This window comes from Belonocnema kinseyi, chromosome 7, assembly GCF_010883055.1.
Source record: "Belonocnema kinseyi isolate 2016_QV_RU_SX_M_011 chromosome 7, B_treatae_v1, whole genome shotgun sequence".
NCBI classification, from domain to species: domain Eukaryota; kingdom Metazoa; phylum Arthropoda; class Insecta; order Hymenoptera; family Cynipidae; genus Belonocnema; species Belonocnema kinseyi.
This window is the reverse complement of record NC_046663.1, coordinates 105,942,073-105,958,341: the sequence shown is the minus strand read 5'-3', so window position 1 is coordinate 105,958,341 and position 16,269 is coordinate 105,942,073. Positions and strand designations below refer to the sequence as shown.

General features: G+C 29.9%; 2 protein-coding genes across 13 annotated transcripts in view; one reads left to right on the top strand and one right to left on the bottom strand.

Moving 5' to 3' along the window:
• Positions 1–10,540, top strand: part of LOC117175989 (mitogen-activated protein kinase-binding protein 1) — a 261,034-nt gene extending 250,494 nt beyond the window's left edge. For all 9 annotated transcript variants that reach the window (XM_033365905.1, XM_033365902.1, XM_033365904.1 and 6 more), the window contains 5 exons: positions 147–292; positions 379–583; positions 1,201–1,330; positions 1,399–1,586; positions 7,761–10,540. In XM_033365905.1, the coding sequence (XP_033221796.1) occupies positions 147–292; positions 379–583; positions 1,201–1,330; positions 1,399–1,586; positions 7,761–8,134 (1,043 nt within the window). In that variant the 3' untranslated portion in view covers positions 8,135–10,540. The remainder of the gene's footprint in view (positions 1–146; positions 293–378; positions 584–1,200; positions 1,331–1,398; positions 1,587–7,760) is intronic.
• Positions 10,541–10,617: 77 nt separating this feature from the next.
• The window catches only part of LOC117175990 (glycogen [starch] synthase), a 26,620-nt gene continuing 20,968 nt past the window's right edge, over positions 10,618–16,269 (bottom strand). For all 4 annotated transcript variants that reach the window (XM_033365907.1, XM_033365910.1, XM_033365909.1 and 1 more), the window contains 3 exons: positions 12,766–13,152; positions 12,450–12,650; positions 10,618–11,265 (listed from right to left, as the gene is read on the bottom strand). In XM_033365907.1, the coding sequence (XP_033221798.1) occupies positions 11,239–11,265; positions 12,450–12,650; positions 12,766–13,152 (615 nt within the window). In that variant the 3' untranslated portion in view covers positions 10,618–11,238. The remainder of the gene's footprint in view (positions 11,266–12,449; positions 12,651–12,765; positions 13,153–16,269) is intronic.

The window sequence follows — 16,269 nt, the reverse complement described above, 5'->3', positions numbered from 1 at the left end:
ATGAAAGCGAAAATAAGAAACTATAGTTGGGTTTCAAAAAAAAACTAAAAATCAGGTTTTTTCGCATTAGGTCCATTTCTTCGTGGACGGTCACAAATGTATCATCTATTTCCCTTAATAGCAGAAAAATAAGCGATATGAATCAGTTTCAGGAAAACTGGCTAACAAAAATATCAGCAGTTCTTCGCGAATGGGAACCGGAAGTTCAAATGTTGGTCAATCCAGGAACAGTTCATCAAAAAGTTATTCCTCTCATATGACTCGAAGCAGTAGCGTTGGTGTACTTAATCAGGTTTCGTAAATTTTAATTGAAAATGACAATTGGTTCTGTTATTTATTGGTAAGTTATATAAAACATTCTGGTGTTTGGAATTACAGAGTGATTCTGAATCGGATGCGGGGGCCACCGGTGGAAGTAGAGGTTGGGGCAATCAATCTGGAAATAATAGAATAAGTGCATTGATGAGACCCACCATCAGTTCACAAAACAAAGTCACGCATCAGATTAAGACCAACTCCTCTTCAGGAGCCAATCTTCCATCCGTTTTGAGGAGGCGCGGAATGCAAGGAGCTTATTCGAGTGGTAAGTCTTAAAATAATATTCTTCAATACCGCTATTTGAATATTTGATAAATATGAAGAATGAATCGACCAGCAAGGGGTTGATCACTCTGAAAATCTCTTGTACGAGATAAAATTAGTGATTTTATTTTAGGGGACGTTCAAAAAAATCGTACCGCCTCTAGGAGGGGGGGGGGGGAGTCACTTCGAGCGCTACGAGAATGTTAAACGTTTATCAAATTAAATTGAAGACAAAAATTTGACTTAAAAGGGGAAGAGATGCCCGTATTTGTGATGTGGCCCTGGGGGATACAAACTTTGTACGATAATATATGACAGAGAAGGAGAGGGTTGGAAAAAGTGTTTTTTTTAAAGGCCCTTTAAATCTTTGAAATGTTTGATATCTTTTTAAATCCTTTGATACCTTTGAAATATTTCCTAAATCTTTTGGAATCTTTAAAAATTTTAAATTCTTGAAATTTGCTGTACACTCAAAAGTCGAGTGATCAAGCCCTCGTCTTTTAGTTATTTTGATTTTAAAAGAAATCTATCCATCAATAAAAATTCGCAGAAAATTCAAATCGATTTCTTTCAATAGAGTGGAAAAAACATATTTTACCAACAATTTTTGAATTTCAGTGAATCTAAGTCAAGTCGGCAACCAGGAGGACTCAAGTTCGGAAGAAACGTCCTCTAATGGAAACGGTGGAGGAAAGCCAACCTTGCCTCCAAGACCGCGAAGTATTAGCATCGACCATTCCGCTGCTGGGTAAATAAATGATTTTTATTTAAACTATGATATGAAGAGAAAATTTGAAAAATTATTCCATATTTCAGTTTAAACGTTCCTGGGTCGGGGATAAGAAGAACCAATTCTTCAAATGTGATCAGTGGCCGACCTGGAGGAATAATCGGTCAAGGCAATTCGAGACTTTCCCTGGCTAGTCGAAGTCAACTAGAACCGAGTCCTCAGGAACTTCCTGTTAAAGACACCGATCGTGCCATCGACGTTGCTAGTGCTGAACGTAAGTCATAAATTAAATTCCTTTCAAAATAAAGATGAAAAAAATAAAAATGTTCAATCTAAATTAGATGTCAAAACTTTGGGCTTTGAAGCAGTTTCAAAACGTGTTACTAACATTTCAATTAACCATATTTTCTGACGATTAAAAATCAAACGGTACACTGGTGCGAATTCGCACCGGAAATTTTTTCATTTTGTTGACATTTACGTAGGCACAGCTATAGTGGTTTATCCTCACTATATTAAATATATTTGTTAAATATCCGTTATATATGCTAGATGTTCATTATATATTCGAGATGTTATATATTTAATATTGACATTGCAAGAAATCGCACCAGTGTACTGTATACGTATGCTGGTTTGAAGTGTACCGTTTAAAGATTAATTATCTACTGATTCTTGATGATTAATTCTAACTTTCTGTTTTTGGCACTCTCTTTTTTCGAGTGGTTTCATTCATTCATTTAATCAGAACCTAAGCTATTATCTTACGAATGTGTAAATCGCGATTTAATCCCGATTTTGCTTCCACAGTAGACACGGATAACCGATTAGGTAAACTAAACTCACCTATTGAGAATGCTGCGCTGAGAAAATAATAAAAATTAGCCCTAAAGAGTAAAAATTTGTAAGTGATCATGCTATGAGCAAAGATTTACGGCAGACCTAGAAAAAATGTTTTACAGACCAACTGACGAGTCTCTTTTTTATTTTGCTGTACATACTCGCTCCATAATAGAATAGTATTTTCCAAATCTATCTTTCTCATTTCATACGATTAATTTAGTGAGGTTGCAAAACATCCCAATTTAGAACCACAACCAAATTTAATCTTCTTGACTTTTATTAGGATGTAAATATTTTAGAGAATTCTTTCAACTTCAGTACTTTTAATCCCGTATACAAAACTGTTCAGATTTCATCCGTTTCTAGTCTTTTTTAAGATTTTAATGCAGGTTTAGTGCATAGGAGGTTGAAACGACATTTTATGTAGAGTTTTATTCGAACTAATAACACTAAATTGCAGAGTGATAGTAATAGGTCCTGATCATAATAGCATGGTCTCATACGGATTTTAGTAATAGTAAGAATTGCATGATGCATGATTTCGTATTCTGTGTGTTTTTACACAGGTGACTTTGGACGTTTGTATCTTTTTATGTGATTATCTCTATGGGCATCAAACACTTTTTAAATTATTTTGTATATTGAGCTGATTGACTTATTCAAGTCTGTCATCCCTTTTTTATACATTTTTCACCAAATATTATCATGGAATTCAATTCTGGTAAAATCAACTGAGTTCTCGTAAAGAACTCAAATTTCAAGTCAATTAAGATCAATTTAACTGCACTGTAGTAAATTTAATTGGTTTCCAGAAGTTTCAAGTTGAATTCAATTGATCTTCTAAAAAATCCAATTGAATTAAAACTGCATTCCAGTGAATTCATCTTATTTCGAAGATCTATTACTACTTTGTCCAGGTCGTAATAAATTTAATTTATAACTCAATTGAGTAAAATTAAATTCATGTGACTTACAAGTCAATCACAGTCAATGGAACTAAAATGCGAATATTATAAAGTAAAGTGAATTAAAGAGAACATCAATTTAATTCAACTTATTTTACATGAATAGTAATAAATTAAAGTTTTCTTCAACTAATTTGAAATTAAATTTTATAGAAGCGTAAACTAAATTTGACTTCACTAGAATTTAAATTAAATAAATTGAATACAAAAGCAGAATTTATTTGAATTCAATTAAACTAAATTAATACGCAGTTGAAACAAATTAAAATTTTATGCAATCGAAACTAATTCTAGTAATTTCAAATAAAACTATAGTAAACGTATGTAAATGGGATTCAAGTCAATTACAATAAGTTATAGGGAATTCGAATTGAGTTTATATAATACAAATGGTGACATGATAATGACAACTGGATAAGGACCAATTTTCAAAATTCCAGTGCGAACGTTTTTCAAAGTTTTGGCATATTATATTGTATATTTGGGGGCTTCCATAAACTACGAGGCCCAGTTTCCGACGGTTTTTGATCTCCATCCGTGTGGCCCCTTTTTCAACATTTCCTATAGTTTTTCTTCATTGTGTGAATTTAGGTCAGCCCTATGTATCGACGTTGTGGGTGAATATAGTAGTAGGTTTTATTAGCATCTGGTCCAGCGAACTAATCCGACAGTTGGCGTTCCGGTAAAGACGACTGTCACTTGTATTTCAATGCATGGAAGAAAAGCATACAATAATAAAAAACTTTAAACTGTTTCTAAATTTTGACCGAAAATATTTTTTACTAATAATAAGTGTAACAGTAATTAATCATTAAAAAATCATCGCGGAAAATAGGAGCTGAATGGCGGTAAGATTAAATATTTGGATCAGAATTCTGAGATTTAAAATTTTATGTTTTACCATAATTCATTATATATTTTTATTAAATAATTCTTAGAATTCAAAAGTTTATAATTGTTCTAAATTATATAGAATCTTTATTTCTATAAAATTGTTGTCAAAATGATGAATGATTTAAATATGTAAATCCTCAGTTATGAATACTTGATCAAATGAATAATTATAATTAAAATAAAATAATTAATAATATAATAATTTTAATTAATAATTCAGGCTGGCCGTTTTAATCGAAGAAAAGATTCTGTCATTTCTCGGTTTTTTTTCAGGTTTATAAACAAAAATTTCAAACTCTTAAAGCTACAATTTTTTCATTTGAAATTATAAAAACTGAACTGCAAATTGAAATACTTGAAGTGGAAATCCTTTAAATTTTAAAATTAAAGCCACATTTTTTTTTAAATTTAAACGCTCAATAAATAAATAATTGGTAAACTTTTATCAATTGTACAATTAAAAGATTTTAAAAAATATATAAATCCACGCTATCATTTTCAATTCTATAAATTGAAGAATGAATGAACAAATTTATAGATTTTACAAATTATATCTTTTTTTTGCAATTTTTAGTGAGAGACATTATAAATTGAGAGATTACACCTTTTTAACTGAACACTTTTTATATTAGAAGTAAAATTATTTTAATTTTAGGTCCTTCCAAATTTATAATTTTTCAATTGTTATTGATGTATCAAAAATGGTTTTGAAATCTATTTTAAATGTTCTACATTTTGTTTTAAATTTTGTGGAATGTTCTCAAATTTCAAATTATTTTTGAAATTATTTTAAAAATCCGAAGTATTTTTTAAAATAATTCTAATTTTTTCCAATACTTTTATTAAATCTTGGAAAATTGAAAAAAAATCAGTGAAAATGTCCCAAGTTATTTTTTCACGATTATGGATCTTTTGAAATCTTTTTTAACATTCTGGTCAAATTAATTTTTTAAATAAAAATTCATTTAATATTTTTCCATGAATCTAAAGAAAAACTTTTTTATTATCTTCAAACTTTTGAAAATCCTTAAAAAACTTTAAAATTTTATTTTGAAATCTTTAAAAATCTATACATTGTTCTTATAATTTGATGAAATCTTTTCAAGTTTAAAATTATGTTTGAATCTTCAAAACTTCTAAATATCTTTTAAATTTACTAAAATTTTTCTTAAGTGAATTAAAGTTAGCGCTCTAAAATTGTATTTTATTTATAATTGGTTATTTTATATAAACATTCAAACCTTGCTAAATATTAAAAAATTGTTCTTTTTCTAAATTGACTCGATTAAAATGGAATTTCCAGATCTTTCGGTACGAGAAAAAAGTGATTGTTTTGTTCATTATTGTTCTTTTTGTGAATTTCTGCGATAAAACTAATTTATTTAATTATTTTTATGTGCGTTTGTTTTATGAAAAAAAAAAAAAATATTGAGAAATCATACAGTTATTATTGTTACAAACAATCATAGTTTAAATTTTAATTAACACCACCCAAATAGAATTGTAGCGAATCCCTCAAAGAATACAATGAGGCCTTGATTCATTAAGATTAAATAAAAAGTATAACTTTTCCTTAAAGAGAAAGGAAAAGCTAAACCTTTAAATAACTATTGTTAAGTAAACAATTTTAACCTGAATTATTTTTTTCTGAAGTGTGCTTAGAAGCCTCCATCAAGATCTACAAAAATTAATAATAGATCTTTTAATCGAATTTATAAACCATTTTAAAGATACGCAACTTTTGAGATTGATTGTACGTAGTGTACATACTTAATTGGAGCTCCAACTGTCGCACACTAACAAAATCAGAAAAGTGGGGGCGATGCATGGGGCTAATTTAGGTTGACCCCTCCACAATAAACAAACCACGTGGTTCGTGGAAGGCCGATATTTAGCGGACCCGAAAATATATTTTTAGAATTTTGTAAAAAAATTAAGTTTTAGAATTTATGGAATGGAAAACTGGATTTTTAAAACAATTTTGTTTTCCCCCTCCCACTTGATAATTTTTTCCATCTAAATAAAATTCTATTAAACTGAATTGATTCGGAAGAACGTTCATTTTTATAGTAAGTCTAAATTCAGTTCCAGCTATAACAAATAAAATGTAGAACATTAAAAGCGAATTTCAAGTAAATTCAACTGAGCCTCCCGCGATCAAAACGGGACGCGCTCGAAATGCCTTGGTATCAGTTGGCCTCTTGGTTATTCTCGTTCTTGATTTTTTCAAGTCGGATTTAAAATTTTGTTCAAGCATATCTTAATAGGAAATTCCATTCAACATATTTTTGTTCCTTAAAAAAATTTCTAACTTTTTTAGTTTTCGAGTTAATCACAAAATTGTTAGTTTTTGACAAAACATAAAATCATTATATTTTTGCGTTCCACTCGCTCTAACTCCTTCAATAATAGGACTATCGGGATAAAATTTGTTGGGAACATGCATATAACTGTTTCCAAAGTGACAGTAATGGTGAAATTTTGATTTTCTGTCCCAAACATTTTTTATTAATTTATTCCCGGCTCAAGTCGTAAATTACGCATTGACACTTTTAAACGCTCCGTTTTGCGGACGAATTACCAAAAAAGTGAAACTTATCGTTACCAAAAATCCGAGAAGGATTCAAAGAAGTTTTTTTTTGGAAAACTGCAAGTAATTCTGATTTGTGTTTTAGCAATAACAATTACATAAAGACCTGACGCTCGACCGATACACGTGTGAGCTTGTCCTAAGGATATGTCTAGCGGAGGTGAAGATCTTGCCTGTTGACACCACGATCAAAACAAAGCACGATTTGTTGCTATTTGCCTTATATGAAAAATAGAATGCAGGAGCACAAAGAAGGTTGAGAATATCCTTTCTTCCATTCTTTCTATTGATCATTTCTTGGCAAGTTTATATTATATTCGGTGAAAAATTGATCGAATTTTCAATAAATATCAAAAATTACTTGCCGTTTTTCGAAAAACTTCTTTCTTTGAACCCTCCTCGAATTTTTGGTAACGATAAGTTTAAGTTTTTTCGAAATTCGTCAGCGAAACGAAGCGTTTGAATGTGTCAATGCATAATTAACGACTCCAGTCGGGAGTAAAATAATAAAAAATGTTTGGTGGAAAAAATCAAAATTTCATCATTACTACCATTTTCGGAACAGTTACATGCATGTTCACTACAAATTTCATCTCGATATTCCTATTATTGAAGGAAATAGAGCGAGTGGAACGCAAAAATATAATGATTTTCAATTTTGTCAAAAAGTAACAATTTCGTGATTATCTCGAAAACTACAAAAGTTAGAAACTTTTTTCACGGAACAAAAATATGTGGAATGATATTTCCTATTAAGATATGGTTCAACAAAATTTTAAATACGACTTGAAAAAATCAAGAACGAGAATAACCAAGAGGCCAGGTGAAACCAAAGCATTTCGAGCGTGTCCCGTTTTGATCGCGGGAGGCTCAACTAATTGAAGGTACATTTGCCTAAATTCAAATACAATTTTTAGTAAAAGGTCTCTAATAAATGATAAATTATCATAAATTTGCATTGCTTCCTTTGAATTCAGAAATATTATCATTTTGTCATTACAAGATGCAAACGTTACAAAACAATTTTTTCTCTTATCTACACTTCTTTTTTCGTCCGTCGCTTAGAAAAATGAACATATTGCTTTATCTTCTTTTCACACTGTCTCCAAACACTACGAGGAATTTTAGTGTCTAATAAAAAATATACATTTTGCAGTATCAACCCAACTGTGCAATACAATAGCAGATGAGCTGACCCGCACAGCAGACAACGTCGTTCAGCTTTACAAAAGGCTAACCCTGGACGGTAGTAGTGACACCACGGGCGCCACCATCGACAGGGACACCATGTTACGTGGCCTCGAATCTTCCGTCAACGAAGCAATGCGCACACTGCGATTAGTAGTAGCCGCTAATAACGAAGACAGCAATGCCGAAAGTGACCATGCTAACGAGGCAACTGCCAAATTTCAGGAATTGCTGGCTGGTCAAGATCAGGGTAAGGTTGTCAATATGATGCAGCAATATTCCGAAATGCTGCTCACCATGATGCAACAAAGGATGGGAGGAACGCAAGCGAATCACTCTTAAAAGTCCGTAAATTAAAAAATTATTCGGCTTCTTAACTTGCGCCATAAAACCCAGATTTGACTCTTAAATTTTACCCCTGGATAAGCTTGTTCTCTACATACTAGAATTCAAGAAATCCCGCACAAAAGTGTGACTTGTTCGAGGCTAGACAATTTTTCAACTAGAACTTATTTATAACTCTCTGGGTTTGCCTTCCAAGAATTCAGAGATTTCAAAAACTATAATTCTTCAAAATTTGGTCTTTCAGCCAAATTTTGAAGGAAAGTATATAATGGTATATAATGGACAAATTTAACTTTAAATTAGGTGAGTTTACATGAAATTACCTTTATTTAATTAAATTAATTTGCCGAAAATTCACTTTGAAGTCATTTGATTTAATTAATTTAATTTGAGTTAAATTGAATTAGTTCAATTGAAATTTACTTACCTACAATTCGCTTTGAATTTGGTTGAAATAAGATCCCTTTAAATGCAGTTACCCGTTGATTTCTTTGGAATTCACTTAAATTGAGTAGAATGCTTTTGAATGAATTGAAATTTATCGAATTAAATTCACTTTGAATTCCTTGAAATTCCATAAATTAATTCCGTATGAATTCAGTTCATTTGAATTTACCGGAATTGAATGTAGCAGATTTCAAAAATATTCATTTTAATTCATTTCAATAGCAAGGTCTAATGTGCAATCTATCGTATATTAATTATCCATAACTCACTCGTTTTTAATTCCCCGAATGTGCAGTTCTTTTGAGTTAAAAATTCTTCCAGTCTCGAATTCAGAGTTTTCCGTACTTTCAATCATTATGCAAACTTTAATTCTCGATACTACGAGTTAGTAAATCGAGATATCACTGGGCCATAAGCCGAACAACGCTAATTACTAAAGACTTATAGACTCATAGAGATAGTTCAACTCTATTAAAATTTTTAATAGCGTGTTGATTATGCGGCCTAAGGCTATAAAATCTATGGTTTAAGTCGAACGCTTTTTTCCGCCCTTGTGATTTGAAAGTCACCAATTCAAGTTTTGCGTTCTCAAATGTGAACCTTGCCAATATTGTAAAACTCTTAAATGTTCACTCCAAAGCGTACCGAAAAAAATGTTAGTTGATTTTCAGATGTTTTCGACTTGGCGAAAAATTTCTCCAAAGAAATTTGACACGTTTTTTTGGAGAGTTTTTATTCCGCTGTTGAGTAATTTTATATTGTTTCGCCGTTTTTCAAGAGTTTTTTTTTGCATCGTTTTAGGCGAGGAATCGCAGCTTTTTCCTTTTCCGGTTCGTTCATGTTTAGGCTTTACAATCAACGATAATAATATGCACAAGCCAGCGCTTAATATATAAAAAAAAAGTAGTAAACGTAGTTGAGCGTATTTTGAGAGGAATTGACACAAAATGACATATTTTTCCACGTGAGTATGTGCGAAGAACTTTGCGTTTCAGACTTTACAACTGTGCTCAATTAACCATTAACAGATTTACCAAGCATATACCTGAAGTCGAAGCTGAAAACCTTCTGTTGTTATTAATTCCCGTGTTCTTGACGAAACACCGATCCCTTCTCGCTGTAAAACTGCTCCTTAGTGTATAAATATACTAGACTGTGCCATTTAGGATAAAGTGTTTGGATCGTTTCGCTAGTTTATTTCGATTGCGAGCGTGAATGTGAGTCCGTTGAATGTTCTTGTAATACACTGTTCTTAATCCTTCAATTTCTCAGATCGTCAGAGCTTCAGAATTTGAGGAAATTTTTCATATCTACTCAATACTCTTAACAATTACATAAATTTAACTCAAATAGGAACTAAAATCGTCCAAGCTGAAAGAGTTATTATTCTCGTGTACAATTTCAAGTGTAAAGTATTATAATTCCAGTCTATTGTCTTAATATTGTCTTATGGTCTTAATAATGTGCTTTCTGTATTTTCAACTTCTGTAAAGTTAGGATCGCGTTGGTCCGATTAATCTGTATTAATTTTCGAATAGTTAACCTTTTTTGCCATTCCAAATTCGGTCTCTTGATTCGGATAATTCGACTAATAGCATTTCAAAGGCTTTGTACATTATTCTTAAATAAAAAAACTAAGCTGTGTCTAATTTGTACTAAACTTGCAAAATTTGTATATATTCAATTGCACTGTGGAAATAGACAGCGACTTCGTAAAACTCGACAAATGTAATGTTCCCCCTGTATCGTGTAAGTTTTTTAGAAACCCATTTTGTACATTATGTTAATAATTAATATATGATCATTAGTATAAACTTAGAATAACACCAGCCATTTAATATTCCCTATTTATTCTTCTGATGATTGCAAATAAAATAGAAATTGTTCCCACGTTACTGTATTGTTTATCGGATATACTTACAGGGCTACTTGTACAATATATCGTTTACAATTGCCCGCCTCTTTTCTTCAATGTTTTACACCTCCCACTAGAAAATTAGTATATTCCAAAATTTAAAATACAAGGATTCATATAATTTTGTCGCAAACTTTTATTAAACTGCTACTCTTTATAAAAACGATTTTCATGTTCTACACGTGCATTCACTATTTGTGAATGATAATAATACATTTAAATCTACAAATCATTACAAAACTGATAAACGTCATCTGAGCAAAAGAGTTAGACCTGCACGATTAACGAATCGCGTAGATCGCACTTTTTGAGTAAAATTCACATCCTTGTATAAATTCTTTTGATGATCGAAAATATACATATTTTAACAGTTCTAAGAATTCCATATTTTGACTATGTTCAACGATTCAATAAATCCTATAATTCATCAAAAAACAAATTCAACATTGATCACGATTATTAGCAATAATATATTCGCATTTGTAAATGATAAAACTGTTAATTCGTTGTTGTGGTTTTAACAGATAAACAATATTACTTATTGACAGTGCAGCATTTATAGATGTCTCTATTACTACTGTTGTTTAAATAAGTTGGTTTCTTCTTTGCATCCAGAGTGGAAGACTGATTCGAGCTCTGTGCGGCACTAAAGTTAATTGGATAAAAATTATTGCGCATTCTAAATGTGGCTCTAGTTTATAGAAAATAGTGCTGGTGCCGAGTGTTGCAGTGATTTATTTTATCTCGCTTCTCGCAATTCTTCAAGCTGTAATAAAAAAAAATTAATTAATAATTAATAGTTCAAATAGTAATGTATATAATAATAACGAAAAAGTAATCTAGTCTTTAATTAAATATAGTAATTTTGAATTGTTAGTTTTGAAACAATTCTATCAGTCCAAACTATCATTTTCCCTTCAATTCACAATACAAAAAAAAAGTTGAAATTAAATTTCGAAAAATTTAGTTTTTAAGGTTTATACACCCCAGATTAATCGAGTGTTTGTCCGTCGCCGATAAGATAGAAAAGGGTCAGATATGATAGGATTTTAAATACTATACTAAATATGATATGAAAAAATATGAATATAACAATATAAATAACAAATTAACAATATTTAGTATGTTAAATTGACTTCTCTCTAGATAAAATATTTTTGAAGTTGCAAATTAAATTTACACAAACGAAATGAACTTCGAAGTTTCAGACTAGACTTTAAACGGTAATTTTCGGCCCAGTTAATTTTCGTAAGTTATTTGACACACAAAAATTGAAGAAAGTAGTATTGTAAAAAAAACTATAATTAATCAATTTTTTCTAAAACAGGATAACTTTCATTCTGAAGTATTTTTAAATCCCAGTCATTTCTGTACTTTGACTTATTTAAAAAGAAATCAGCTTGCAAAATCACGGAAGTAAAAATTATACAATATAGTATTTTAAAGAAATTTCATTATTAATACTAATTAATTCCAATAAAATTAATAAATATCGTCCACAATAAATAACATTATTAAAATATTGTTGACTCCGGAATGTTGCCTTTGAATTATTTAAAAATTAATTAGCTTTAAAATTCACAAAATTCGATATATCTTTAAAATATTTCTTTCCATACAATTTTCAACTTGCATTATTTTCGTTTGGGAAAAGTTGATAATTTATATTAATTTTGAGCTTTTTTGCGTGTCTTAAATTTTCAATATTTTTTTCAGTTATAAATTTTTTGTTTGCATTGAAGTTCTTGATATTGTTCAATTTTGAATGGGATTAAATGAAATTGCTGATTTCCAAATGCTTTCAATTTGTAATAATTAATTTTTGAATGATATTCATTAAATATAAAGGCACATTCAAATGCAGAAATTTTTAAAATAATCTACGATTTGTAACTAAATTCTTTAGTTAGAGGTGAAGAAAACGTAAAAAAAAGTTTAGTTTTTTCTGACCTCCTTCTCTTCATCGACCTCATCTTCTTCGTCGGATCCGTGAACCGAAGCAGCAGGTGTCGTATGTCGAGAAGAAGATGGCGATGGGGGTTCGCTGATTGGCCTTGGATAATTCAATTTACCCACATTTCCTATGGCAAACTCAGTCTCAAGATCAGGATAAACGGTGCACAGAGCCTTTATTCTTGCCTGGCGATAATACTGCAAACGAAACGTTTCAACGTAGAAGAATTATGTTGACAAAGATATGGCAGTTTCAGTAATAAGAATTCTTTAGAAAAATCCAACCCCCTTTTTTGAATACATGATAACTTACAACTCCAAGACTTCTCCAATCCAGAAGATCACTCAATCGCTCGGTACGATTCCTCTGAATGATACGCTGTCTACGATTAAGTCGAGCGAAATCGTACATGTACTGTGCAAGCTGTTGAACACTGTTTTCCAGTCCAATGTACCTACGATCGACGATATAAATTCCGTAGCTCATTGGATCCGCTATATGTTCCTGCATGAAGCATCCAAAACCTGAGAGGTTAGTGGTTATACTTGGAATCCCCATTACTGTACATTCTGCCGGTGTGTATCCCCAAGGTTCATAATACGACGGGAAAACTCCTAAATGGCATCCTCTGACGAACTCATCATAATCGAGACCAAAAAGGGGATTTGTCGAAGACAAAAATTCGGGATGGAAGACTACCTAAAATTAAAAAATTAATTTAGTTTTTGATGCAAAAAATATCTCTAAAATATAAAAAGATGTTGCTATCATCTCCGCTGTTTCAGGAATCGAAACCCTTTTTAAATGCCCGCCCGTCCTCTAAAAAAATGTCGTGCAGCTTGGGAAGAAATTTATTGAATGGAAATTTGTTTCATTGGAAAAACTTAACAAAATTACTATAAAACTAATTCATAAATTCAATTAACTTGGCTAGAAGTGAATATATGTAGATATAATATCAGAGAATGAATAAAATGGAATAATTTTAAATAATAAGACTCATGAACAGGCATAAAAAATGTATCTCTTCTATAAGTGCCCATTCAACTTCACAATCATTTTACTGCTTAAACTAATTCAAGCTTAAAAAACTTTTAATTCAGAATTATTTTTATTTAAATGCTCAATAATTTTCACATATAAAATGAAAACTTTTAAAACTTTTTTATTTAAAATTTTTTAATGAAATTCTGTTAAACTAAAAAAATTTTAACTTTTATAAATCCACGCTATCATTTTCAATGCTTTAAATTGAAGAATTAATAAATTTGTAAGATTTCAAAATTATATAATTCTAAACAATGTTAAGTTATACGCAATAGAAATTGAACGATTGCATTTTTCGAATCGTATACTTTTTAAATCAGAAGATCAATTATTTAATATTAATGCAGGAATCTTGAGAAACTTTTTTTATTAACTTTAATGCCTATAAAATCCTTAAAAATCTTCACAATCTTCAAGAATCTAAATTTTGTTGACATTTATTTTTATTAAAAAAAATGCCTCAAAAGCTTCCAGATTATTTTGTTAACAGATTGGAACTCTTTTAAAATATTCCATTGTTATCTATAAATAAACATTAACCCTTTCGCTTATAAATTAAAAATATTTAAATGGAGCAATTCAAATTTTAACATTCAAAGCGAATGGGTTAAGGGCATGTGATACTGACAGTTTCCCAGGCTTTTTTCCACAAAAATAAAAAAAATTTCAAACTAAATGCGGAGATGCTATAAAATATCATAACGGACGTCCCCGGACTCTTTTTTGAGGGATAATAACAAAAAAATGTATTGTGCTAAATAAAAATTTTATGCATTATTTTGAGGTTACGTTGTTTTTCATCTCTGCCTTTCCGATAATCTGGAAATTATTTATGAAATAAGCTTTTTTGATTGGCTGCAAGCAAGGTTAGTTCCGAGAGATTAGTTACGATGTTTATTTGTAAGTTCAAAGTTTTCGGCCAAAATATTGTGTAGTTTGGAAGTAACGCTGCACTGTAAAAAAATTTTTATGTAACTTTTACCACTTTCATAGTAGGTCCGTATATTACCTACTATCAAAGCAGCGTTTTCACAGACAATAGCGAGTATCCACGTTCAGTAGGGAAATTAACCTTTCAGGTTTTAAGTTTCCAAGCAGATTCTGTAAAATCGCAATGATTCGTAAATTTGTAGGTTATAGCATTTTAACAAAAAATATTTGAATTTTCACGATTGTTCGTAATTCCAGTATCCGAAGTAAAAACGTTATTAATGGTAGCTCCAATAGAGATTATAAATTGCCCGTTAAAATCAGAAATGTTGCAGAAAGTAATATTTACCAAGTTATCAAATTTAAATTTACATTTAATTAATATATATGCAAAGGAAAGGACATACAAAGGAAATGAGTCAATTTGCATGAGTCAATTTTAAGGTTATGTTTTCCAGGTCTATATATATATAGTATGAGTATTATTACTATTGTACATATTATTAATGTTAATATTATAATTATAAAATATAACATTAATTTTAATTAATAGTTGACTAACTTTTAATACAAATAGTTAAATTTTTAATCAAAAGGCTAAATTGTATAAGAAAAAAGGCATTTTTAATCAAATACATGAACTTTGCACTCAAGAAATTTATTTTCCACGAAGTATAATTTTCTTGTAGTTTAAAGAAATTAAGGGCATGTGACACAGCTAAATACCTATACTACCGACCACAGTTTTTCAGTTCACTGAATGTTTTTTTGAACCTAAGAACTTTTTTTGTGAATAAAATATCGAGCTGAAACTTTGGGAAATGTATTAGAGTACAATAAAGTACGTTTAGGTACTGCATTTTGGTAGGAACTTCACTGAAAATTATTTCATCTTTTTTCTGAATCTCAACATTTTTTGAACATTCAGTGAACTGAAAAACTGTTGTCGGTAATATAGGCATTTAGCTGTGTCACATGCCCTTAATTTTTAAACAAAACAAAGAAAAATATTCTACAAAATAGTTAAATTTTCAGAAAACAAATTTTGTCAACTATATTGATAAATCATCAACCAAAAGAAAACTAAATTTTTAACAAAGCAGTTCCACTTTCAACCAGAAAAATTGCAAAAAATATTTAAAATTCTTTGAAATTGCTTCAAATTATTAAAAATAATTGAAAATTCCTTGAAATGTTTTAAAAGAGCCTAAAATATTTAAAATCCTTTAAAATCTCTTGACATTTTACAAAGCTCTTGAAAATTCCTTGCAATTTTAAAAATACCCTAAAATATTTTAAATCCTTTAAAATCGCATACTAAATTATTGAAATCAAGTGAAATCTCCTTGGAATCTAGTAAAATATCCTAAGATGTACCAAATCCTTTAAAATATCATATTAAATTACTGCAATCAATTAAAAATTCCTTGGAACCTTTTAAAATACCTTTTAAACAACCTTGCTGTAATTATTAAAATTCTTCGAAATTCCTTCAATTTATAAAAATGAATTGAAAATTCACTGAAATCTTTTTAAACATCCTCAAATATTTAAAATCCTTTAAAATATTTTGAAATCTCTTGAAAATTCCTTAAAAATTAAAAAATACCGTAAAATATTTCAAATCTTTTACAATATCATACTACATTATTGAAATCAATTAAAAATTTCTTGCAATCTATTAAAATACTCTCAAATATTGCAATACCTTCAAAATATTTTGAGATATCTTGACCTTTTTTTTTTTAAAGATTTTAAAACTATTTCTTTAAAATTCTTTGAAATTCCTTAAAATTAGAAAATTAGGATGGAAATTCCTTGACGTCTTTTAAAAACATC